Source organism: Bubalus bubalis, chromosome 16 (assembly GCF_019923935.1).
Source record: "Bubalus bubalis isolate 160015118507 breed Murrah chromosome 16, NDDB_SH_1, whole genome shotgun sequence".
Classification (NCBI taxonomy): domain Eukaryota; kingdom Metazoa; phylum Chordata; class Mammalia; order Artiodactyla; family Bovidae; genus Bubalus; species Bubalus bubalis.
Window position 1 is genome coordinate 71,137,993 of NC_059172.1, and position 27,976 is coordinate 71,165,968.

A 27,976-nucleotide genomic window follows, 5' to 3' on the forward strand; every position below is an offset into this window, starting at 1 on the left:
TCATCTACTAGCAAAAATTCTGAATAGTTTGGTTGATATCATCCAGGCTCTATACTCAGATATAAAAACCAAAGTTCCCTTCCCTTATTTGTTTTCAAGTAGGTTTCTATACTCAGACTGAATGTAGATACTCACATTCCAATTTAGTGAGATCTTAGCAGCACTAAAAAAATTGGGATTAAGAATAATTTCAAGACTATTCATTTTGTTTTCATCTAGAAAGAATTCAAAATAGCTTCATTAAACTGCATCCTGTAAAAATGAGCACAGGAACCACAAAGCACCTACAGAACATGAACAAGTAGAATATTTTATTACAAATCTGATCCAAAATTAGAAAGCCACCTTCTTAAACAAATGTGTGAGAACCTAAGCTTTTTCTTTTTCCTTAGTGAATATGTTTACAACAAATAGATATTCATAATCATTCTGTTAAACACAGAGTTCTCCAAAAGTACTGTAGCAGGGGCCCTACAAGTTTAACTGATAAAGGGCCTATGAGTTTACTGATAATGGTCTTGCTCTATGGGAAAAGTTATATTTAAAATGATCAACATTTCCCAATCACCCTCTTCCATGCCCTCTTATATCCATTCTATGCTGTATTTACTCCTACACCACAGAAGAGCAATCAGGAGACAGTGTGCCTGTCACTTGGTTGACAGCTATTAATTACGTTTAAAGGTCTTCCAATGATAACGGAAAAGCATACAAGTAATTACTAAGGCATTAGTTTCAATGCTAGATTGATAAAACTTCTAAGATTGTCATAAGAAAGGATCTTTAAAGTTATGAATGTGCTGTTGCTTTTTTTTTTTTTTGCTTTTACATTTTTGGCACTGATAGCAAAAAGAAAGGAAAATGTTGCCCCACAAGCAAGATGGACACAGGGTACATTAGGCCATGGTAAGGAGAACAGTGACCTTGGAAGTGACAACAGTATCAATATTAAGTATCTATGACTAAATGTTAAAATTATTTTAACAATCTCAGGCAAGTATTGAGAGAGTGAATTCCTAGGTAGGTTGACAAGAAGTCTGGGGTCCCCAAGGAGAAAGATGTCTGGAGCTCCTGAGGAGGAGATAGCGGTCTGGAGTTCTCAAGGAGAAAAGGACAAACGGTTTTCTATATTCCTTCATCTTAATCACATAAAACACTGTTTTTCTTTAAGCCCAGAGCTGACGATTACACAACAAAACAACTTAAACTCTGTATTAAGGATTAGATAACAACCATGTATCCTGCTTGAGGACATGTTTCTCCTTCTTGAGAACCTTCTGACTAATCCTGTTATTTGAAAATGTACATTATGGGAGTGGGTCTGGTAAGATCTTTCTATTGTTAGTTCTAATTCCATTATCTTAAAATGTAAACCAAGGGAGTGGGTCTGGTAAGACCTTCACAACCTTGAGACACTCTGATTACTGTAACAGCCAACTGAGAAGGCATATAGCTCCCTTCCTAAGACGAGCAAGGGGGCGCTCTCTGCCCCTCTTCTGACGTCTGTGTCAGAAGCTTTCCCTGTCCCTTTTTATACTTTAATAAAACTCTGCTACACAGAAGCTCTTGAGTGATCAAGCCTGGTCCCTGGTCCCAAAGCTAAATCTTCTTCAGAGATCACAAATCTGACATTGTTCACTGTAAGCAGTAAGTATCAATGCACTTATAGAATGAGTTAGATAATAAAATACAGAAGGTCTACCAAACGAAGTCTTCCCCACTACTTTTTCAGAAGCAGAAAAATTATGAAAACTAAAAATAGGAAAGAGGTAAATATATCATAATCAGTTCTTTCACTACAAAGTACTACGAGTCTTAACTGCTCAGAGCCTTATGTTTCTAATTTGTAAATTAAATTCACAACAGATCACCTTTTTATTACTCCTAAATGTTGTTTTATTCTACTAGAATGATGCTTCTAGCATGAAATCCATTTGATATTTTGGAAAACAATTTCTAAACACTGGCTCTATTTAATAGAAAGCTTTCCAAACCAAAAAAAAATTGCATACATATTACAACATTTACCTTGCACACAGTTTCCAGTCCATAAGAATTTTCACCACGACTAGAAGCACCACCAATTTTTTCTACTCTGCTTATAACACCAAGAGAAGCATCTAAAACAAATGGGGGATCCTAAAAGAAGGGGAAAAAAAAAACATTAAAACTGAGCAATTAATACTGTATAATTATAGCTGAGAAAAATATTTAATTAGAAATGTTTTAACTAAAAATGATTAAAGATGTACAAACAACACACAGATGTACACACAAAAAAATCTAATCCAGCAAGTCTTACCCGTTCCATGCTTTTGAAATATAACCTGTAATTCGTAACAGTCAGAGTTCCTCGTACAGCACCAGTGAATGGACATATATAAGTTACATCTTTAGCTGCAAAGAAAAAGAGCCCACAATTTATTCTCTATTGTACACTATTAAAAACTGCACTCTGATCTTTCACAAATAAAATTTAATAGCATTCTGACCACTAGTTTAAATTACGCTTGAAAATCACAGGATCAGTGATTCCAAGAGACCTCAGAAACTAAATCCAAGCTTCCAACCACCCACTACAGGCTGGGAGGGAAAGCAGAATAAGTGGGAAGGACTAAAGAAACAGAGGGACATCCTTTACTCTGGACAGACACAGGGAAACAAAGGCGGACACCCTCCCTGATGGACAGAGAGGCATGGCAGTTGGAGCAGTGAGTGGAGGAGGGGCAGTAATGGTGGGAACAGCCATCAATGTCTCAAGTCACTATCCCTCCATCATCTAATCACAGTTCCTAGATCTTCTTCCCCAGTCTACTGGTTTTCTTCTGACTGTAGTCTAGTTTGTCAACATTCCTCTGAACATACAATACCTAAAACATAATACCAGTAACTCCTGACCTGATTATATTTATGGGGAAAATACTGTAGAGAAAATAAAATGTATATGAACTATGATTTCTTAGAAAAATATAATAGCATAATAAGAGGGTATTATGTACCTGATTAAGAAACAGATGTCAAACTTTGTAGAGAAATAACCACATTGTTTAATTAAATGTTAAATGATGAATCTATACAGTATTGTTTCTTTTTAAAACATGCATTAATTAAGCAGGATAACTTGACTACCACTAGCTCAAAGTAATACTTAATATGGTAGTGTTCATATGCCCAATACAAAGGTTTTTCTATTTTAAAATATTCATAAACCCCACTATGTCATCATTGCAGCAAATCAGCAGATAAACGAGTATCTTCATTGTTCCAAGAAACTAAGGCACAATTAGAAGCAAAAAACTTCTAAGAACCTTTCAAGGGGCTTCTGGGAAACCTTAGGAACATGAAATATGCTTAATAAGGCACGCAACTTCCTGAGTTTGCTTTCTATTCCTCACTGTGAAGGACTGACTGCTTAGTATGGAATTTGAAATGAGACTGATCTTCTAACATACATTTCTAACCTTCAAAACGGCTCCCTTGGGAATGTACAAGTATGAGCTACATTCTTTTAATCACTGTTTCCAATGCATTTCCAATGTTTCATTTAGAGGGAAGATATTAAAATTAAACAAACCCATCATTAAAGAAAGATAAATAAACTTGACTTACATACAATTTCTTGCCCTTATGAATTTTTACCTCAATTGGGAAAGCTTTACTCAGTGTTACTAAAAACACTCCTGGATTCTTTCCAGAGCCAATTTCCTTCACTCACACAAGAAAATCAATCTTATTATTCTGTACTCTTCTACAGGATATGTCCCTCTTAGTCCCAGTCCAAAGTTTTGCTACAACTTCCTCTTTACTATAAAACCATGAAATAATATACATGAATGTGCTTCCAAAATTAAAAGTACTCTACCAAACACAAGAGCTTATAGCTATGTTACTGTTACCATCATTAGGCTCTGCTTTGCTCTGTCCCTTTTATCTTTTTCCTCAGGCTGGTAGCAACTAGGTCACTCTGAAGAGAGAATTTATGCCTAGCAGGGCTTGTATGAATTAGAAGAAAGACTGTGACTAGGAACCTTATCAGAACAAATGACAATAAAACCAGCACTGACAGAATTTATAAAGTACTTTTCACCTGAGTACCTGCCTTAACCTTCAAAATCACCTTTAAACATTAAGACCTCTAACTACCTACAATTTTCAGATGAGAACACCAGGGTTCACAAAAGTAAAACGAATTGCCTAATGCTTCAGAACCAGTAACTGCTAAGATTAGGACTTGAGTGCAGTTTCCATGACTGCAAACTCAAACCTCTTTCCAGAGCATCATGCAAACGGCTTCCCTGGTGGCTCGGATGGTCAAGAATCTGCCTGTAACACAGGAGACCCTGGGTTCACTTCCTGGGTCTCCTGCATCAGAAAGATTCCCTTCCCTTGAAGAAGAGAATGACAATCCACTCCAGTATTCTTGCTTGGGAAATTTCATGGAGAGAGGATCTTAGCAGGTTACAGTCCATGGGGCCACCAAGAGTTGGACACAATTGAGTGACTAACTCAATTTTGTCACTTTTAAGCCACTCAGGTAACGCAGTCTGTCTCCTGTGTTAAAGGGTGAAATACTGCAGTCGGGGCCATCTCTACTGCTGATGTGCCTGGGCCAATACCTTTCGACTACTGCTGCGACTGTTAAAGCATTCTGTTGATGTCTCTAACACCACTGTGACCTTTAAAAAAATGTCTAAACTGCAAACTTACATTAAACCAACTAGGAACGTTAGTTGGTCTAAAGTAAATGAATTTTTTATATGAACTAATTTTCTATATGAATTAATATACTCAAGGGTACTCTAGCCTCATGCTTCCCTGGTGGCTCAGACGGTAAAGCATCTGTCTGCAATGTGGGAGACCCAGGTTCGATCTCTGGGTTGGGAAGATCCCCTGGAGAAGGAAATGGCAGCCCACTCCAGTACTCTTGCCTGGAAAATCCCATGGACGGAGGAGCCAGGTAGGCTACAGTCCATGGGATAGCAAAGAGTCGGACATGACTGAGCGACTTCACTTTCACTTTTCATACTTTATATTACATTTAATTTTTTTAATAATCAAGTCTATCTGACGATTTGAATCAGAGTATTTTATTTAATATATTAGGTATTTCTCTAAATTTTGCAATACTAATACTGCCAGATGCCGAAAGAGCTTAGATTTACTGATCTTCTCAAATTTTCCCTAAGCTCACAAAGAATCCATAAAAGTTTCTATGGGGTAGATGAAAATGACTTTGAGAATACGTATCTATAAGAGTGAAAAGTATATGCACATAAATATAATGTACGAGAGCACACAATCTGTGCAGAGAGGCACAAAAACACACTCCAAGCAATATAAAGAAAGTCCACTAAGCTATGGGATCAGAGAAGGTTCAAGGAACACAGGCATGAGAGCTGTGCCCCAATGGTTAGTACCCTTTAGATCGGCAGAGATGCTAATACAGCATTCAGTAAAGAGAAGAACCTAAAACACAGACGTGGGAAAGTAAAGCAATTATTTGGACAAAGTATACAGTCTGGATCACTCTAATTTATACTGTATCACATTCTCTTCATTCCTTTTTAATTTCCTCCTCCCTGGTTCTTCTTCTACCATATAATTATAAAATGCCTACCAAAGCTATGTTCTTGGCCCTGTTTTTACTCCATACATTCTGAGTTATTTTCGTACTTTCATTTTCAACTAATATCCATATTCTGATGATTCCAAAATATGACTTCTAACCTGATCTCTCTCCTAAACTCCTAAAAGTTTCTCACAGGTATAGGAAATTCAACATAAATACTATACCAAGGGCTCATGAAAATTGAGAGAAAAAGATAACACTCAATAAATTTTTGGAGATTACTCCTCTAGATCTAGTAACTGAATGTCAGAGCTCAGAAAATAGAGAGCAACTGAAGATGACTCTCGGATTTCTGCCTGGAGTGAATGGACAACCAGTGTTAATGTTAACTGATGGAAAGAAGAAAAGGAATAAATTTAGAAATAAAGGTGATGACTTCAGTTTTGGATATGTTGGGTATAAGGATATCTATAGAATATCCATGGCCATGTGTCTAAGATGCAGGCATCATTTATCGGTATTAGGACAGAGGTTCACACTAGAAGCAACAAATTTTGGAGTCATCAGTAAATACATTGTAGGTAAAGCTACTAACTTATTAGATATCATCAACCAAAAAGAACAAATAAGAGAGGAAAGGGAAACAAGCCAAGGATGAAGTCCTAAATGGAGTGTTGCTATCTAAAAAAGAAGATAACAAAAGAGACTGAGTGATAACTTGAAACTCTTTTATAAGGTAATTTATCATAGTGGAAATAGCATATGCTTTTAGGCTTAGAAGAGGGAAAAAAACTGTCACAGTTTTTTTTTTTTATAACTTTACTAGCCAGGCAGTCTTCCTATGCCTTAGTTTCTTCATCTGCAAAATGGGATCAGCATCTTTCTCAGAAGGTCATTGTGAGGATGATTAAATCAGATGGTAAGCACTCAGTAATGATAATTATCATTATTATATAGTAATAATACATAACACCTTACTGAACAAGTAGCTCAGGAGAACTTAGGATACCTGAAGTGAGTAGGGGGAGAAAAGGAATGGGCAAGTATTCCACCAAGAGTTAAAACTAAGAAGAGAGAAATGCTGAACATGAAGGAGCTAAATGTGCCATAGGCAACAACAACACAGAGGACAGGTCCCCTTTGGCCTGCTTATTTTTACACAAGAAAATGACACTTGGCTTAAGACTTCCCCAGTGGCTCAGATGGTCAAGAATCTGCTCATATTGCAGGAGGCATAAGAGATGCAGGTTCAATGCCCGCGTCAGGAAGATCCCCTGGAGAAGGGAGTGGCAACCCACTCCAGTATTCTTGCCTGGAGAATCCCATGGACAGAGTAGCCTGTGGGCTACAGTCCACGGGGTTGCAAAGAGTTGGACACGACTGAGCGACTATCACTTTCAAGTTCTTTTTAAAAATATGATTGATGATAAAATGAAAGGTGACTAAGAAATCACTTACTGTATTCACCTACACATTACTTTATTTCTCAAAAGCTATGAGTATTTTAACAGGTGTATAATATTCCATTGTGTACATATGTGTGTGTGTATACCACATCTTTTTCTCAATCATCTTACACTATTTCTTTAGAGTTCTTTTGTGAATACAAGCATACAACCTTTTCATTTTTTAAGTGACATGTACTTGCTGCACTATACAGTTAAGTTACAGGTATACAACATGGTGATTCACAATTTTTAAAGGTAGTATTCCGTTCATTGTTATTATAAAATAATGGTTATATCCCCTGTGTTGTACAATACATCCTTGTAGTTTATTTTATACCCAATAGCATGTATGTCTTAATCTCCTGCCCCTACATCGCCCCTCCCCCTTCCCTCTCCCTACTGGTAACCACTGGTTTGCTCTCTATACTTGTGACTCTACTTCTTTTGTTGTTATATTCACTAGTTTGCTCTACTTTTTAGATCCCACATATAAGTGATATCATACAGTATTTGTCTCTAACTGACTTCATCTAGCATAATGACCTCTAAGTTCATCCACGTTGCTATAAATGGCAAAATTTCATCCTTTTTTATGGCTGAGTTGTATTCCATGTCATACACACACAAACATTCCCATATATACACACAAACACTCCACATCTTCTTTATCTATTCATCTACTGATGAACACTTAGTTCACTTCCATATCTTGGCAACTGTAAATAATGCTATGAACACTGGGGTGTGTGCATCTTTCTTAATTAAGGCTTTTTTCCCCCAGATATACACCCAGGAGTGGAACTGCTGGATCATATGGTTATTCTGTATATACTTCATCTTCTTTATCCATTCTTCTGTTAATGAACACCTAAAAAGGAATGAAATCTTGCCATTTGTGAGAATATGAACAGACCTGGAGGATATTATATTTAATATGTCATACAGGAAGACAAACACCATATATTTCCACTTATATATAGAATCAAAAAACAAAACAAAGGAATAAATATAATAGAACAGACTCAGATACAGAGAACAAAGTAGGGGTTATTAGAGGGTAGGAGCAAAACAAGTAAGGGGGATTAAGAAGTACAAACTACCAGTTGCAAAATAAACAACTTACAAGGATGTAATATGCAGCACAAGGAATATAGTCAATATTTTATAATAACTATGCATGCTGTTTAATCTTCAAAAATATCAAATTACTATGCTGAACACCTAAAACTAATACTGTAAGTCAACTATACTTTGATAAATAAATAAATATCTTAAAAATACAAAAGCTATGGGTATTTTGTATATTATCACACAAATGTAACAAAGTAAAAGCATAAGGACAAAAAAATAGCTTGAAAGTGTGTTTCCAGTTTCCAGTCCATACAGTAAGTTAATACTTAGTTACTTAGGTTGGATAAAGAAAGGCACTGACATGCAAAGGACTCACTTTGCAATGTAGATGAAATATATTTATCTAAAAATTGACAAATTTATTCAGAGGAGGAAAAATAAAGAAGTAAAAAGAGAGAATGTGTTTCAAGAAAAATTACTTGTACAAAGTGACAATTCAATTTTTTATCTATTCAACCCACTATCTAACTGCAGTAAGTCAAAATAATAAAATTTACTGTGATGGAATTCCACAACAGTTTTAAAAATAAGTCACCTTCTTTCAAACCAGAAAAGCCACAAAATATAACTCAATGGCATGTTTCCATTAGTCAAAATCCAAACACAGTCAATAGGTCTAGATTGAGAACACACTGGAGGCTGGGAAGGCTGTCAGGAACGAGTCTGTCAAATAGAAAGTGTCTGCAAAGTGAGCCTGTTCTTTGTACACTGGAAACACTGAATAGTCTGTACAGTCACAGAGGAGGAAATCTGACAAAAAATACCAGTACAGACCCATGTCTTTAATATTTTCTCCTGGAAGCAAGGGTGGTTCTTCCATTTCTGCTAATTTGTTAGACTCCCTCAGGACCTGGATTGGAAAAGAGAGGAGAGGGCAAGAAAAGAAACAATTTTTTATTCAAAGGCTAATTTTTAACTTAAATTTCAACTGAGTATGCTTGGTCTTATTTAAAGTAATAGCATTATATCACATATACTACTTTAAATCAAATTATAAAGACTGTAATGTTGGCATGTATAACACATGAAGCTGCGATTTTTCTACAAAACATTTACTGAGTGCCTACTTTGTAGAAGGTACTGCATAGAACACTTTACGTTTTTTACTGACTCCTACAATGGCCCTATAAGGGAAGGTATCATTATCCTTATTTCCTAGATAAGGAAAAAGAGGCCAGAAGCAACAATTATCTTGTAAAAAATCCTACAGCTAAAAAGTGTCAGAACCTAGATTTGAATTAAGTTTTGGTGGACTACAAAGCTCATTTTCTTTCCCTTCAGCCATATTCAAGTGCCTTACTGCATTAAGACTTACGTAAAATCAAACTTTTATGTAGATTTAATGTTTAAAGAATCTGGAAATAATGTTGATAAAGAATCTTGTTGAAAAAGAGATATTTAATAAATTAAAATAAAGATCAACAACACTCACTGAGTAGTTACCTTATGAAGGGTGTTACACTGGATTCCAAGAATGTAAAGATACAGAATCATGGTTTTCTAATGGACTTACAACCCATAGAGCACATGCACATACACACAAGTGCATGCATGCACCCATGCGACTGTTTTATGCTAAGTATATCCCACGACCTTTCAATAGCCTTAACTTTCACCTCTTTCACTGCCAAACAATAACCTTCACTGTCTCCAGTTCTTTACCTTCCATCAGTTCCTCAACCTTCTGCAATCTGGCTTTGCCACCTAACCCAACTTCTTGCAGGGAACCCGCCTTCTCCCCAACAGAAAGTGAAAGTGAAGTCGGTCAGTTCTGTCTGACTCTTTGCGACCACATGGACTGTAGCCTACCAGGCTCCTCCATCCATGGGATTTTCCAGGCAAGAGGACTGGAGTGGGTTGCCACTTCCTTCTCCAGGGGATCTTCCCGACCTAGGGATCGAACCCGGGTCCCCGCATTGCAGGCAGACGCTTTACCGTCTGAGCCACCAGGGAAGCCCTTTCTCCCCAGTAACCTCGTCATTATTAAAGACAATGGATATTTCTCAGTCTTTATTTCTATTTCCTAGCTACATCTGATACTACCTGCACTAACCTGCTCCTTGAGAGCACACTCTCCTGGCTAAACACTTCCTTCTCTGGCCACTCTTTTTCAATGACCTTTCTATTCCCTTTTCTTAACCTTACTTATTCCTCAGTGGTTTGTCCCATTTCTCATTTTACTCACTTCCTGTTGATTTCATACCTTACCTATGACCTTACCTCACTTCAATCTATATCGTTAGCCAATATTTCTCTTGGACTATACAGTTCCATACATCCAACCGCTTATGTTCCTCTCCCTCTATATGTTCCACAGACACTTTGAAGTTAAGAGATCTCAAACCGATCTGTGTTCCATACTGAGCAAGAGGCACTACTAGCCATTTGATTGTCAAAGTCAATTTCGCAGAAGGTGGGCAAGCAGTGGTCTCTATGAGCAGACTCAGACCTTCTACTTCAACCTTGATTTGTTTCATTACACTGAGAACCAAAACAACTAGAAAAAAGACTCTCAATTTTTTTTTGTTATATAGCATTTGACTTTTATTTCATTCCATCCAAAAAGTAGACTGAGAGTCCTCAAAAGAAGGTAAAAGGGAAGAAAACACAAGGTACTACAACTGCATGAAAGGTCACCTTCCACAGGCCATGGAAACTAGGTCAGAGGTCTGCAGGCGCGAGCCCCTCTCCGGCACTTACCCACCACTCTAACTGCTGTCTGCTTTCCTCCCTCCCAGACTCTGGGGGAGGCACCATAGTGCACACATTTTTGAATTCCCAACAAAAATAAAATACGAGGCACACACATCATTTTTAACTATCCTCTAACCATAAAAAGGTAAAAAGAAAGTCAAAATTGGTTTTAATAATATATTTTACTTAATCCAACAACTCAAAAACAATCATTTCAAGATATAATAAGTATTTTTAAGTAAAAGATACTTTATATTCTTTTACTCATACTAAGCCTTCAACATCCAGAGTATGTTTTATACTTCTAGCACATTTCAACCAGACCAGCCACATTTCCGGTGCTCAACAGCCATCAGTCTTGTGGTGCCTGAATTAAGCAGCATTAATCCAATGAATCTAATTCTTACTGATAATCAAGTCATTCCCAAGTTTAAGTTGTGCACTTAGGGAGGTTGAGACAAAAGGGTTAAACATTACTGCTACAGCCCAACACTCACCAAGGTCAATAAAGAAAGAACTACAATGAACAAATTACTTCTGTTTAATACATCTGCAAGCTGAACAAATTCACTTTTGAAAATTTAATAATTTATTTCATAAAGCAATACCTAAAGAACTAAAATATATATACACATATATACTTTTTTAATATTCTGCATTCTAGAACTCAAAAAAGGTCACATTTTTAATGGTATCTCATTGCTAGTCCCTGATATAATCTTTTATGTAGTCATAATAGAAATGTAAGCAAAAAGGAAGAGAGATAAGGAGGGAAGGAAGGAGAGAGGGTGGGCCTATGAAGATACAGAAAATCAGGATGAAAACTTGCACAATGAAAATATATACAGACTTCTTGGCTTCAAATTCTAACTATGCTACATGCTATCTAAGTACTCTTAGACAAGGTGTTCCATTTCTTTATGCCTCATTTTCCCCACCTATAAAATGGTCATAATCACAGTACTCCACAAAAGGGTTGTTATAAATTAAATGAGTTAATACACAAAGTATTTATATTAGAGTTGACACAAAAATATACTTAACAAATATTTTCCATCAATAATAATAGCAAAATATTTAGATTAACAAGACTGTCAGAATCTGGTAAGAATTTCTACTAAGTATGAAAACAAAAGATACAAATAATAACTAACACACAGTATACTGAAAAAAATCAAACACATGTGACAGATCATATAAAGGGAAGATACTTTATTCTGTGCCCATCTGTACCACTTGATTTGGAAATACAATGTTCATGTCACTTACAAAGCTGGACACTAGTTCTCTACTGTACAGGTTTACTTCTCGTAGTTGTTAGTGTTGTTCCCCATGATTTCCTCTCTTTCTATATTTCTGCATTCAGTAGGAAGCTACAATCCCCAGAAAATATGTGCACTGCAGACAGGTGTGGAGACAAAGGCAGTTCTGGCAGAGGTGCGTGATGAGGTATAATCTTCATAAGTAAAGCTTTGCAAGGTGAGAAAAGACACAGAGAAATGCATGTCAGTAGTACATGTCAAGAACTGTAGGTTCTCTCATACTCTGACTAGAACGTCAGAGAGCAAGATAATGAAGAGAAGCAAGAGGGACAGCACTGTTTGGAAAATCTGCACCAGATGACAGACTTTTTAATACCAGGTATACATTGGAGGTTTTACAGGAACAACTCACTTAGAGCTCAAGATACTGGCATAAAAAGAAACTCAAACAACTGAACAAGGCAGGCCAAGGGCAATCCAGACACTTTGTTTACTGGCAAACACTGACTCTGAACAAATCTATCCGTAACAAAACCAAAGGAAAAAAAGGGGAGGGGGGAGCCTAGAAAAAAAGACTATTTGACAAGAAGTATCAGCTTGAAGCTCAAAAAAAAAACAGCAGTCTTCTGAAAATAATTTCTATAAGCATTAGTAGAAACAATCTGTAAGCTATCTGCATACCTAAAAGTAAATGAGCCATGCCCCCCAAGAAACAGGAACAGAAAGGAGAGACAGAAACGAAGAGAAATGGGTAAAATAAGGAACTGCTTACAAAAAATTTTAATATAATAGAAATAAAACCTGTGCTGGTATTAATAAAGAATTGAATGAATTATTCAGAAAGCAGCATTTATGTAGAGGGCAAACATGGAAAGTCCTCTAAGAATTTGTAGAGAAGAACAGACATAAATACCATGAGGGAAGATGATAACCAATAAAATAATTCAATTCCTTAAAGGAAAAAATTAAAACTAGTTAAAAGTAATAATCCAGCATGTAACTGAAACATGTCTCTGAAATTGAATAAAGATATTCTATGTTTGCTGATAAGACTAGTTTACTGTGTTTCAAATTTAAAAAAATCAATGAACAGAGACATATATGGGTGCATCTTAAAAAACTTTTTGAACTGTAATGAAAAGACAAACTATGGCTACAAAGACAAAATTTTTTTAAAAGAGAATTTACATACAAAAGCAAAACCCAGCTATCTTCAGGTTTCTCTGCAAAACTATATCCCAGAAAACAATAAGAAAATGTTATTGGATTCTTAAAGGAAAAGTCTGTGATCACTCTAATACAGAAGTCATTCTCAGATATGCCAAGTCAACAAAAACATAGCGCATGTGTCCTGCTTTTGAAAAAAAGACAAGGAAATTACTTGAGGCAGTAATTAAGCTGAAAATGGGGAATGAAAATTAAAATATATATAATAAATTTCCGGTATCCAGCAAAGACAAGTTTTACATCCTAACTACCCTGCAGTCAAAAAAACACACACACACACAAAGAAAACCAAAAAGCATTTACTGCCACCATACAACTGAGTCTTAGTTTCACCATTTATATTATTAAGGTAATATTAATATCCACCTTACAAGTTTGTGAATATGAAACGAGATCACTGCATCATAAAGGGACTTACAAGGTGCTATTAAAATGTAAGAAACACTTATTCACTTAACAGAAGCATCAACATCAATTTGCACTGTCTCTTGTCACAATGGCTTATTCACATGGTGCTTTATTCCTCTGCTCTAAAATACACAAGGATTAATATTTGAGATAGGATGTCATAATGGGAACCATATATTTAACTCTCAAACTATTAAACTCCAAGACTTAGCTACAGAATAGCAAGCAACTTACTGTTCTAAAGAAAGCAGCAAGAGGGTTAGCATCATGGTAGCATAAGATGTCTCTTGTTTTTGTTGCCCTTTAACATCTAAAATTTGGCATCTAACAATGAACAAAAGTGCCTCATGGGAGCTATGGAACCCAGCATCATACGCTGAGGACCTAGAAGGAGCCTCACGTTGCGCCACCTGCGCAACGTGTAACAAGCACAAAGAACCTGGTACAGGATGTGGAGCCAGCAGGAGCCTGTGAACTGACTCTAACCCTTTTTAGCTGCAGTACCTGGAAAACAGGGACTTGGGTAGATACCCACATATGGGAAAGCCTTTATGGAAGTTCAGGTTTCTAAAGAAGTTCCAGCACTCCCATCAGAAGAACAACAAGAAAAATACAAATTTGGACATTAGAGTGCGTAGAAAGACCTTTGCCAGTATCACCCTTCCCAAGAACATAAACCAGACCAACAAAAAGTATCTCTCAGCTAGTAAAGATTAGAGGAGGTTAACTGTTACTTCAAATGCCAAAACAGCAGTGTAAAACGACAAGGGACATGAAGAATAAAGGAAACCTGACACTACAAAAGATCATAATCATCCTCCAGCAACTTAAGGCAAAGACACAGAGAAATGTGATTTATCCCATGAAGAATTCAAAAGAGCCATCTCGAGGAAACTCAATGAGCTATAAGAAAATAAAGAGACAATGTTACAAAACCTGAAAAACAATACATGATCAAAATGAGAAATAAACAGAGACAAATCATTAAAAGAACTAAACACAGATTCTGGAGCTAAAGAATTCAATGAATGAAATGAGGAATGTAAGAGAAAGCATCAACAACAGAACAGAACAGGCAGAAGACGGAATCCATGGTTAGAGGATAGAACTTTGAAATAACTCTGTCAGAGGAGAACAAAGAAAAAAGAATGAAAAAGAATAAAAAGGGTCCACGTGATCTATAGGACACCATCAAGAATAAACAGCAGAATCATTAGAGTTCCAGAAGGAGAACAGAAAGGAAAGGGGTAATATAGCTCATTTAAAAAATAGTAACAATAATGGCTGAGAATTTCCCAATCCTGGAGAGAAGGCTGCACATCCAAGTTCATGAAGCTAACAGATTCCCCCCATTATCTCTAAGACACATTATAATGAAACTTGAGAAAACCAAAGACAAACAGAAAATCCTAATACCAGTAAGACAGACTGTAACCTACAAAGGAAGCCCCATTAGGCCATCAGCAGATCTCCAAGAAGAAACCTTACAGGTGAAGAGAGTGGAATGAATGATATTCCACATTTCTTTTATTCAGAGAAAGAAACTACCAGCTAAGAATACTCTATCCAACAAAGGTATCCTTCAGAAATGAAGAAGAAATAAAAACTTTCCCAGATGAATAAGTTAGGTCTGTCACATAAAACCATCACTACTAGATGTGCCTTACAAAAAAAAAGGCTGAAAAGAGTTCAAGTTGAAATGAAAAGACACTAATAGTAACATGAAAACATATGAAAATGTACAACTCACTGATAAAGGTAAATATACAGTGAGATTCAGAGAACTCAAATTCTGTAATAGGATGGGTGCATTAACCACTTAATTTTAAACATATTATATAGTTTAAATGAAAAGACTATTAAAAATAACTAGAGCTAGTATAATTTCTTCATGAATATATAATATAAAAAGAGGTAAATTTTGACATTAAAATAAAAAGCTGAATACGATCCCTATCAAAATTCCACTGACATTTTTTCAACAGAAATAGATCTTTTGTATGAAACCACAAAAGATCTTGAACAGCCAAAGAAATCTGGAGAAAGAACACAGGTGGAGGCATCATACTTCCTGGTTTCAAACTATATTACAAACCTATAGTAATCAAAGCAGTATGGTATTGTCATTAGAAAAATACATGGATCAACAGAATGGGATAGACAGCACACAAATAAACCCACTAATATATGGTCGATTCATTTACCACAAAGTTGCCAAGAATATACAATGAGGAAGGACAGTCTCTTTAATAAATAGTGCTGAGAAAACTGGATAGTCAAATGCAAAAGAGTGAAATTGGGCTCTTCAGTTCAGTTCAGTCACTCAGTCGTGTCCGACTCTTTGCAACCCCATGAATCGCAGCACGCCAGGCCTCCCTGTCCATCACCAACTCCCGGAGTTCACTCAGACTCACATCCATCGAGTCAGTGATGCCATCCAGCCATCTCATCCTCTGTCGTCCCCTTCTCCTCCTGCCCCCAATCCCTCCCAGCATCAGAGTCTTTTCCAATGAGTCAACTCTTCGCATGAGGTGGCCAAAGTACTGGAGTTTCAGCTTTAGCATCATTCCTTCCAAAGAAATCCCAGGGCTGATCTCCTTCAGAATGGACTGGTTGGCTCTCCTTGCAGTCCAAGGGACTCTCAAGAGTCTTCTCCAACACCACAGTTCAAAAGCATCAATTGTTCAGCACTCAGTTTTCTTCACAGACCAACTCTCACATCCATACATGACCACAGGAAAAACCATAGCCTTGACTAGATGAACCTTTGTTGGCAAAGTAATATCTCTGCTTTTGAATATGCTATCTAGGTTGGTCATAACTTTCCTTCCAAGGAGTAAGCGTCTTTTAATTTCATGGCTGCAGTCACCATCTGCAGTGATTTTGGAGCCCAAAAAAATAAAGGCTGACACTGTTTCCACTATTTCCCCATCTATTTGCCATGAAGTGATGGGACCGGATGCCATGATCTTTGTTTTCTGAATGTTGAGCTTTAAGCCAACTTTTTCACTCTCCACTTTCACTTTCATCAAGAGGCTTTTGAGTTCCTCTTCACTTTCTGCCATAAGGGTGGTGTCATCTGCATATCTGAGATTACTGATATTTCTCCCAGCAATCTTGATTCCAGCTTGTGCTTCTTCCAGTCCAGCGTTTCTCATGATGTACTCTGCATATAAGTTAAATAAGCAGGATGACAATATACAGCCTTGACGTACTCCTTTTCCTATTTGGAACCAGTCTGTTGTTCCATGTCCAGTTCTAACTGTTGCTTCCTGACCTGCATATAGGTTTCTCAAGAGGCAGGTCAGGTGGCCTGGTATTCTTATATCTTTCAGAATTTTCCACAGTTTATTGTGATCCACACAGTCAAAGGCTTTGGCATAGTCAATAAAGCAGAAACAGATGTTTTTCTGGAACTCTCTTCCTTTTTCCATGATCCAGCGGATGTTGGCAATTTGATCTCTGGTTCCTCTGCCTTTTCTAAAACCAGCTTGAACATCAGGAAGTTCTTATCTTACACCAAACACAAGAATCAACCCAAAAGGAATTAAAGGCTTGAATTTAAGACCTGAAGCAAAAAATTCCCAGAAGAAAATGTAGAGGACAAGCTCCTTGACATCAGTGACATCAGTCTTTGCAATTTTTTTTGGATTTCACACACATACACACACACACACACACACACACACACACACACAAAGGCAACAAAAGAAAAAATAAACAAGTGGGACTATATCAAACTAAGGACTTCTGCACAACAAGGGAAACCATCAACAAAATAAAAGACAATCTACCAAATGAGAAAATATTTGCATATCACATTAATTGGTAAGAGGTTAATATTCAACATACAGAGAATTCATCGGAGAAGGCCATGGCACCCCACTCCAGTACTCTTGCCTGGAAAATCCCACGGATGGAGGAGCCTGGTGGGCTGCAGTCCATGGGGTTGCTAAGAGTAGGACACGACTGAGCGACTTCACTTTCACTTTTCACTTTCATGCATTGGAGAAGGAAATGGCAACACACTCCAGTGTTCTTGCCTGGAGAATCCCAGGGACAGCAGAGCCTGGTGGGCTGCCGTCTATGGGGTCGCACAGAGTCGGACACGACTGAAGGGACTTAGCAGCACAGAGAATTCATATAACTCAGTAATGTGTTTGGAAATTTTTATAATAAAATACATGGAGGGAGGAGAGTAAGAGTATTAAACTTAACCAGTGATCTAAAGGAAAACCACTGCAGGTCTCTGACAGAGGTAAATGGCATGGTCAAAGAGGTGCACAAAACTGATATGATAAAGATGAGAAGATAACAATCTAGGAGAGAAACACCAAAATCCTAAATTAGTCCATGATAAGAGAAATAAAGAGGGATAAGAGATAAACTGTTGGAAGAAGTGATCAAATTTGACCCTAGGTTTATAAAACAAATGCAAACAATTATTTTGTCATACATGATGATTTTTACTTGAAGAGAACTGCATTTCAGATATGTCAGTAATGAAAAAGGAAACACAGATTAAATGAAAAAGGAGTTAAGGTAAAAACAAAGAATTCAAAAAGACAAGGGTCCTACCTTCCTAAAATGAGAGTAGAGAAACTAAGACAGCAAAGCCAGACTGATTAGGTGTGTCAGCACTCACATGCAAATATCTCCAGCAGAGAGAAAGTTATGTAACACTCAGATATGACAGGAAGAGAGACATTCCCCTCAGGAGACACCCTCTGGAATACATAAGATGTGTTTTCCTACTGAACCACTAATTGGCTAGCCAATCTGTTCCCAGTCAGCTGCATTAGACACTGACTTGACTCAGGAGCTCTGGCTGTATCAACAGATGATGCTGTTGTTCAGTGGCTAAACTGTGTCTGACTCTGCAACCCCACAGACTGTAGCACATCAGGCTCCTCTGTCTTCCACTATCAATAAAGATTACATTAAATCTGCTCTTTAATAGCAGTTAATACAATATGTAACCCTTTTCAAGGAAAGTCTATTGAACACATTAAAATCTTGCTGGTGGAAACAAACAAAAAAACCCATATAGATTGAAATTTATAACTTTTTTTATTCCTAAAACAGAATTTACTTTTGCCCTATGTCCAAGCATGTTTCTTCCCCATTTTCTTCCATGGCCTTTTTATCAAACTATTTTCAGAGTGCTCAGTAACTTTCCATGAGACTTTAACCAACCTCCCTTTCTCTCCTCTCTGATTAGGAAACTATTATAAGGGAAATTCAGAAACCTTGTCTATAATGATGATCTGGAAATTGGCAAGCTTAGGGGTCAGTTTTCACATGGAATGTAAGATAACAGAAAAACAGGAAAAGAATTCTTTCTGAAATCTGCAAAACACTAAATTATAACCACCTAAAAGGGGAAAATGAGTCTGTAGAAGTTATAAACTATCTTTTACAGTTTCTTTATGTACTAAAACTAAATAATAATAAGAATAAACATCCTTAATTGGCTAATTCTAAGAAAAAAATCATTTTACATCAATTTCACTTGTTATTTTTTATACTTGACAAACCACAAAGTACACAAATGAACCATAAAAACCAATCTGAGAGGGGTAGAGTCACACACTGGCATCTGGGATGTATCTTATTGGTTATGTATTTGAAAATACATCCAAATTCAAGCACAAGGAAGCCCTTTTTTATAACACTGCCAAGGAAAATTTGGTTTTCAGCTGAAACCACGATTAGTAAGAGCTGGATAATATTACATCATCATCAATGATTCAACAATGACAAAAAAAGGGAGAGTATGCACACAGGAGCAGGCTGGAAAGCATCACTTCATGCTACAGGTTATTTAAAGATAGGGAGAGGTACTAACTGATGGCACCTGGGAACGTGGCCTTATTTGGAAATATGGTCAGTGCAGATGCAGTTAGTTCAATGAGGATATACTGGACAGGGTGGACCCCTAAACCAGTATGAGCACCGTCTATGTAGGATGCCATCCCTATGAAAATACAGAGAGACACACGGATAACGTCATGTGAAGATGGAGGCAGATTAGTGTGATGGATCTACAAGCCAAGGAAAACCAAGAATCATGGGTCTTCCCCAGCAGCTAGAAAAGAGGTATGGAACAGACTGTGAGGGCTCTGAGAACGTCTGAGCCCTCAGAAGTAACCACCCTCCCAACACCTTGATTTCAGATTACGAGCCTCCTAAACGGAAAAAAAAAAATAAAAATTTTCTATCCTTTCTCTGAACATTTCTGACACTAGGTATGTGGGTTTTTCCATACCAAGGAAATCTCCAGTTCCTGGCGGATACCACCTGGGTATCCTACAACTCAGTTACTACACTATCACCAGTGGTTAGTGCAGGTCACACATTGTAAGGGCTTAGTTCCACAAGACCACCCCTACACTTTAAGCACCAATCCCAAACCCTAGACTGTCATCTGTACTTCTGGCCAAACATTCATATATCAAAGTTTCCCACAAGCTCTTCTTCAGTTCAGTAATTTACTAAAATGGCTCACAAAACTCAGGGAAACATCTCACCTACATTTGCCTGATTTTTATGAAGAACAGCACTTAGATACCAGTATGTGGTATAAGGCTGTGTGGGATTTCCACACCTTGAAATTTCCATACCCTTAAAGTGTGCACCAATCTGGAAGATCTCTAAACCCCTCAGTCAGGGTACCTTTATGGAGGCTTCATTATTAGATCGACTGAATTATGGCCATTAGTGATCAACTCAACCTCCAGCCTCTTTCCCCTCCCCAGAGATGGAAGAGGCTGAAAGTTCCAAAGTAATCAAGGGTGGGTTCCCATGATAACCAGGCCCCATCCTTAGGGGCTTTCCAAGAGTTATTTACTAACATAAACTCAGGTATGACCCAAGAGGGTATATTATGAATAACAAAAGATGCTCTTTACTTTTATCACTCTGGAACCAGAGACTAAAAAGCCAAATACTATAACCAAAGATGCTTCTTTGGCTCTTATCACTTAGAAGTGATAAGACAAGTTTTAGGAGCTCTAAGAGCTAAAGATGAAGATCTATATATAAATATATATATATCTCTCTCTTTCTTATTACATACTCCAGAACTGAGAATAAAATTCTATAGTTTTAAGCCACCCAGTTTGCATATTCTGTTACAGTAACCCTAGGAATGAATATACCTGATATGAAGAAAAATTTTCAAGTTTAAATCTTAAAATGCAAGATGTTCTATAACTGTTAAAACTTGGAAGCAACTGAAAAGTCCTCCAGTAAGTAAATGGATAAACTAACTGTGGTATATCAATTCAAAGGAAGGTTAGTTAGTGATGAGAAGAAATGAGCTATCAAGCCCTGAAAAGACATGGAAGAATCATAAAGGCATATTGCTAAGAAGCCAATCTGGCTATGTACTGGATGATTGCAACTATGTGACATTCTGGAAAAGGCAAAACTATGGAGACACGGAGAAGATCAGTGGTAGCCAGGGGTTCAGGGAGACGGGGGAGGGACAGGGAGGTGGGGTAAAGAGTGCTCTCAGGGAAGTGAAACTACTTTTCCTGACACAGTAACAGGAGAAACATGTCATTATACATTTGTTGAAACCCAGAGAATATACAACCCAAGAGTGAACCCTCATGTAAACCATTGATTTTAATTAATATTATGTGTCAATATTGGTCCATCAATTATAACAAATGCAGCATACTAATACAAGATATAAATTTTAAAAAACTGTGCAGGTTGGGGAGGGGAATAATGTAGGGCTGCAACTATTTTTTTTTAATAACTGAGAACACTAATCAAAACAACTACCATCTATCAGCAATATCATTTCATAAAAGAAAGGAGACTTTTAAAAGCAGAAAGTTAGAAGGATATAAACTAAAGATAAAGAACAGTTCTTTCCAATAAAGGACGGCTTGTAACAATTTCTACCACAAACAAGACAGATGTAGACAGCTAGGGAGACATCTCATTATTTTCATTTCACCTAATACACAGAAACCACCACCTGAACTGGCCTATTTAATGCACTGCTTGTAGAGGATTATTCATTTAGTGCTCGTAATACCCTGAAAGACAAGTAGCATTTTATTCCCATTTATAAAGGAGGTAATAACTGACCCTTACAGAAGTTAGGCAACTTTTCCAAGGTGACATACATACCCCTCACAGCAGCAGCACATCTGAACAGATGTATGATTGTGCTAAGACTATGATCATGACATAAAAGCATCCTACTGTAACTGTACAGCAAGTGATACGATGGGTTAGAGGTTGAGAAAGAGAACACAACCAGAAGCAAAGACATGAAAGCTGAAGGCATGAAAAAGGAACAGCAGAGGAGTGGGACTTGGCGGGGAGCAAGTGATGAAGGACATATTAGGGTTACCTTGTCCAGAGGAGGAGAGAGGAACAACAAAGTACACAAAGGAGGGACAGTCAGACAGAAAGAAGTAAACCTGTAAATCACCACCAGGTTTCAATCCTGGAGAAGGGAGTGGCTCCCCACTCCCGAGTTCTTGCCTGGTTCCACAGACAGAGGAGCCTGGCGGCCACACATTCAGTCCACGGGGTCACAAAGACTTGGACATGACCGACTGACTAACACTTGCACTTTTCTTCACTTTTGAAACCTGGAGTCATAATTTTTGGCTTCTTTACCTCAATCTGAAACACTCAGGCAGCTTTAACACATTATGTCCACATAAATATTTTTTCAGACCTGTTCTTGACTCTGCATTGTCATTACCCTAGTGATGCCCTTTATTCATTTTTACTTGGAACTGTTCAAACAACCTCCAAACATGTCTTCTTGTTTCCATTCTACTCTATCTCTAATTAATACCACCTGTTTATGTATCCATAGCTTCTTCTAGCCCTCCCCTGACAATTCCCAACAATCAGAAACTTAAACATACTCTTCTGTCCTTAATTTTTTAACCAATCTTAACCACATCTTCATGTCCACACATGAAGATCCATTTCTTCTTTCCAAATACTATATAGTATTGAATTGTAAACATGTAAATAATTTATTTATTTAACCATCCCTTCAACCAAAAAACACTTCTACTGCTTCCAGAGTTTTGCCATTACAAATTTGAGAATCAGTTTGTCAAGTCAACTGTATTATTTACAGAATAAGCAAGAATTAAAATCTGAACAATAGTGAGCCTTTCTATCAAAAATCAAGGTATGACTTTACATTTAGTTAAGTATACTTTAATATTACTCAGCAGAGTTTTAAAGCTTCTTCATATAGTTTCTTCTTATACCTTAAGTTTATTCTTAGGTATTTTATGTTTTTAATTTTTGCTACAAACAGGCTCCTTCCCTCCCTGAGATTTTTAAGTATTTCTATAATAGAAATATAAATTTCTTTTGTTGATCTATTTTATAATAGAAATATAAAATTGTTAATTCTTACATATTAATTTTGGCTTTTAGTTTGCCTTGTAATTTTTTGTTAAAAGTTGAACATAATGCACCAGGTAAGAAGAGCTGAGATAAACAGGCTCCTAGAGTGGTGGTGTGTTCTTGCCTGGAGAATCCCAGGGACGGGGGAGCCTAGTGGGCTGCTGTCTGTGGGGTCACACAGAGTCGGACACGACTGAAGTGACTTAAAAGCAGCAGCAGAGTGCTGGTGAGGTGTGGAGGTGGGAGGAGAAATGTCCCATAGTCCTGTGTCTCAATCTCTTAGTCCCCTGCCTTTTATAAAGACTGTGACATTTACAAGTGCTTCTTTCCTTGTGGCTCAGACGGTGAAAAAAAATTTGCCTGCAATGCAGAAGACCCGGGTTTGATCCCTGGAGGAGGAAATGGCAAGCCACTCCTGTATTCTTGCCTGGAAAATTCCACAGACTGAAGAGTCTAGCTGGTTACCGTTCATGGGGTCACCAAGAGTCGGACACAACTGAGGGACTAACACTTTCACTCTGTCCCACCTCCACCCCCACACAGGACAGGCTGGCCAGAGGGTGCTGCAGTTTGTATTTCTCTTCACCCATGGGGAAGGTTAGAGGAGGCTGGAACTGGGTATCTCCCTTCCCCCAGATCAGTTAGGCTCTGACAAAACGCACAGGCTAGGCTAGCAAAACAGGTTCTTTTGAGGGCAGGTTTAGGAAAAACAGAATGTTCTGGACATTTTCAAAATAAGTGTTTTTCCTCTCCCTCTGCCAGTATCAAAAGAGAATTTTTCTAAGCCTTCACTGTAAGAACTTGGTAGGGCTCCTATTGGTAAATCTCACAAAACTATGAAGACCCACCTAAGACTGGGAAGCCCCTCAAGTTTCTCACTTTCTACTTGTCTACGCTGATTCTGCAGTCCATGGGGTCGCAAAGAGTCGGACACGATTGGGCAACTGAACAACAACCACCTAATTAAATATCCTCTAGGCAGAGTTTTCCTTATTTCTTTACCATCTACTGAATATAGTCATTATTATCCCTGCTGCATCATGACTGTATTAAATATACTTTTATGTTCATCAGTTTTTCCACACTTTCTAATTTTTTAATAATTTCTATATATATTTCTATTATATTTGGCTGTTTTTACTGAAACTTTTAACACATTTAAAGTTTTTATTATTTTAAGCCTTAATGACATTAATATTATACATAATATAATCTGCAAATCACATCAAAATAATTACAAACCCAATAAATAGGCTACAGACCATTGAACAGTATAATAGTCAAGACTCTACTTATAACTTAGCCAACTGCTGACATCATAAACTTATCGTCAGTAGAGTTGAAGAGCTTTTACTCCGATACTCAAAAGTTCTACATAGGAACTTTAAAGGAAGATTTTGAGGGGGGGTATCAAATACTTTTAAGGAACTTTTAAGGAAGATTTTTTTGTGTACCAAAGAGTAATAGTGAGAGTAGAAGCACTGGTGATTTTTATTTTTTCCTTAATCCTGTTTCTATTTCCCACAAATTATTATTACATTGTATTGCTTTTATAATTAAAAAAAAAAAAAAACTCTCAAGGTTATTATAAAAGAACTTATAAAACAAACTTTTAGAAAGGAGAGCCAATGGTAACTCTGGAGAGAAAAGTTTCAGTAAAATGGAAATCATAAGGGTATGGTCTGAAGTCTTTTCTTTATCAAGCATGGAAATGAGACAACCATAAACATTTTCAAGGGGATTTCCATGAAGGAGGCGCACATTAGTGACTGCCTGTGTCTTCCAAATTCACCTCATATAATTTCTGTAAAGTCTTTTCACCATTGCTATCTCTCTGACTTATCTAAGTATCTTCTATCAGAAAATAAAGATCATAATGGGCTAGAAGGCACAGAGGTGGCAGGGAGTCTGTGATTAACAGACTGAGCATCATTTGCTTCACTGAAGAGCAGAGTACACTCCAGATATGTGAGCAAGTGAGCATGAAAGGAAGTGAGATGAGCACATTCTGCCTAACAGGTGAGAGACTATCTGAAGAACCCCTATCAACAGAGGTGGGCTCATTGGGGACAGTGGGAGATGCAGTGTGACAGCTGTGATGGGACCAAACACAAAGAACCCTGAACACAAGGCTCAGAAGTCTGCACTCACCACTGTAAGCAACAAGGATCCCTTGAAGAATTTTTAAACCGGGCTATCACACATGGAAAGTGATGTCAAAGGAAGATGAGCTTTTTGACGGTGCATTAGCTTCAGTAGACAACGACAAATCTACCAGACATAAGAACTAGGGGACTACTGAGGATGGAAAGTAAGGGGAAATGAGCATTCTTCAGAAGATAACGACATTTTGTTAAAAAAGAAAATAAGTGAATAGTTCTCATTCTCTTCAACTGATTTAGTCAAAACACTTTTCCTGGGTACCTTCCACATTCCAAATACTAAGCTCTAAGGATACAAGAAAGGACAACAGATACATTCTTATCTGTATAGATCTTATAGTATATTCTCTTTTTCTTTCCAGAAAGTTTATTTTTCTTTAAATTCTTATTTTTTGTAAATACCCTCCAAATACTTTAAGTATGTTTAAATGTAGTAGAACTTTATTTACTTATAAACTGTTTTACAATGTTCTGCCCTTTCTGCTTCCAAGGTATACCTCTGGGATAGTACCTGTCACACAATAATCACTGATTTGCTTATCTCCTTTTCCACTACATGATTCTAACCTTCACGCTGGCTGAGGCCAGGTCTTACTGGATACTTTCTCTGCACTCAGGAAATTTCAAGAGAGTGCAGTGAGTTAGTGAATCCTATTTAGTTTTTAAGCTGTGATCCCATGGACTGTAGCCCACCAGGCTTCTCTGTCCATGGGACTTTCCAGGCAAGAATATTGGAGTGGGTTGCCATTAAATGCATAGATTTCATTGGGAACCATGAATAAAACACAAAATTTTCTTCTTTAGTTTCCCAGATGTAGCCAACAGGTGGTTTCAAATTTCAATTAGGAATGCTCCTCAACCTTTTCCATCACAATTAAATACAGCAAACGGGAGGATGAATGTTCCCAGCATCCCAAGGAGCTTTAGGTTGCAACTGGCCACATGTGTGAAATAGATTTTAAGTCACATTGATTCAGGCACTATTCTACATACTAGAGAAATGCCTTTGCAGAGCTTAATTTGATAGAGGTAAGATGAACAGCAATCAAATAGGAAAAGTTCGTTACCATTTTAGCACAATATTATATCTTTTAAAAAATACGTATTTATTTGGCTGCATTGGGTCTTAGCTGCAGCGCTCGGGATCGCGGCTCACAGACTCTCCAGTGGCGGCGCGCGGGCTCGGCAGCGGGGGCGCGCAGGCTGAGTTGCTCCGCGGCATGTGAGATCTCAGTTCCCAGACCAGAGACCAAACTCGAGTCCCCTGCATTGCAAGGCGGATGCCTAACCACTGAACCACTAGGGGGGCCTTCTATAGCTTTTCTTTTAAGGTTAATACTTTGGGTCTTATTTTAAAATTCTCTCCTGACATGTTATAAAGACATGATATTTTAAATTTTTGATTTTTCAATGTTAAGTCTAAAGAATTCAATCTTTGTGTTTGAATTAAGAATTCAATTTTTCTTCTCCAATATGGCTAACCATATGGCTGATATGGCTGATTCCTCCCCCAATGATCTATTATACCAACTCCAATACAGAGTTCCTATAAATATCTGTTCTTGAACTTTGTTATTTTTCATTCATCTATTTCTGTACTAATTACTTTAGCTTTATATTCAACTAAATGAATCCTCCTGCTTCATTTTTCTTATTAGTAATCTTGACATTTTATCTTTCCATATAAATTTTAGGATCAGCTTGCCAAGTTCTACAGGATAAACTTGAATTTTGTTTGAAATGACACTGAGTTAACTGATATATTGAAAATAATTGACATTCCCAAGCTTTTCTATCTACTCATATATTTGAGATAGTTTTAGGCTCTTTAATAAAGTTTTATAATTTTCTCCATGAAGTTGTTACATATCTTTTATTAGACAAGTGATGTAATTTTGTTGCTCTTGTGACTAGAATAGTTTTAAAAATCACACTATCTAAACATTTTTGCTGAAATACAGAAGCATGATTTTTTTTGTTAAATTATCTTATATCCAGCATCAGTGCTAGAAGTGTACATAATAGATTTTTCTTAAATCTTCTGTATCAACAATCATCAATAAATAATGAAAGTTTTGCTTCTTTTCATCCCTTATATTATTTATCCTTTTCTTATTTTACTGGCTAGGACTTCTAGCATAATGTTGGAAGTAGTGACAGAAACCAGCATCATGTTTCTAAGTTCAAAGGAAATGGCTTCTAACGTACTTCCATTAAGGATGAGGCTTATAATGGAGTTTTTAGTGGATATCCTTTATTTGCCTAAGTTGTTCTTTTCAATTTGTAGGCTGTTAAGAGGTAACATTGGTATGAGGGGTGGTGGTGTTAATCACAAATAAGGGCTATCTTCAATCAATTTTTGCTCGGGCTATTAAAATAACTATGCATAACAGAAACTGTTCTACATTTACCTAGCATCTGCTCTATGAGCCTTAACTCATTCTGACTAGACCTGCATACTTACAGAATGTGTCAATACTACATTCACATACGCACTCTAGAAGAAATAATCCAATTATCTGTGACCTTTGGTTCATGCTGCTAAGTCGCTTCAGTCGTATCCGACTCTGTGCTACCCCATAGACGGCAGCCCACCAGGCTCCCCCGTCCCTGGGATTCTCCAGGCAAGAACATTGGAGTGGGCTGCCATTTCCTTCTCCAATGTATGAAAGG

At 37.3% G+C, this 27,976-nt stretch overlaps 1 protein-coding gene across 8 annotated transcripts in view; it reads right to left on the reverse strand.

Moving 5' to 3' along the window:
* Nucleotides 1-27,976, reverse strand: part of MTMR2 (myotubularin related protein 2) — a 114,992-nt gene that overhangs the window by 39,773 nt on the left and 47,243 nt on the right. For 6 of the 8 annotated variants that reach the window (XM_006050568.4, XM_044929784.2, XM_025266980.3 and 3 more), the window contains 3 exons: nt 8,923-8,998; nt 2,303-2,397; nt 2,029-2,139 (listed from right to left, as the gene is read on the reverse strand). In XM_006050568.4, the coding sequence (XP_006050630.1) occupies nt 2,029-2,139; nt 2,303-2,397; nt 8,923-8,998 (282 nt within the window). Of the gene's footprint in view, nt 1-2,028; nt 2,140-2,302; nt 2,398-8,922; nt 8,999-12,111; nt 12,313-27,976 lie in introns of all 8 variants that reach the window. The other 2 variants (XM_006050570.4, XM_025266983.3) reach the window with 2 other exon arrangements.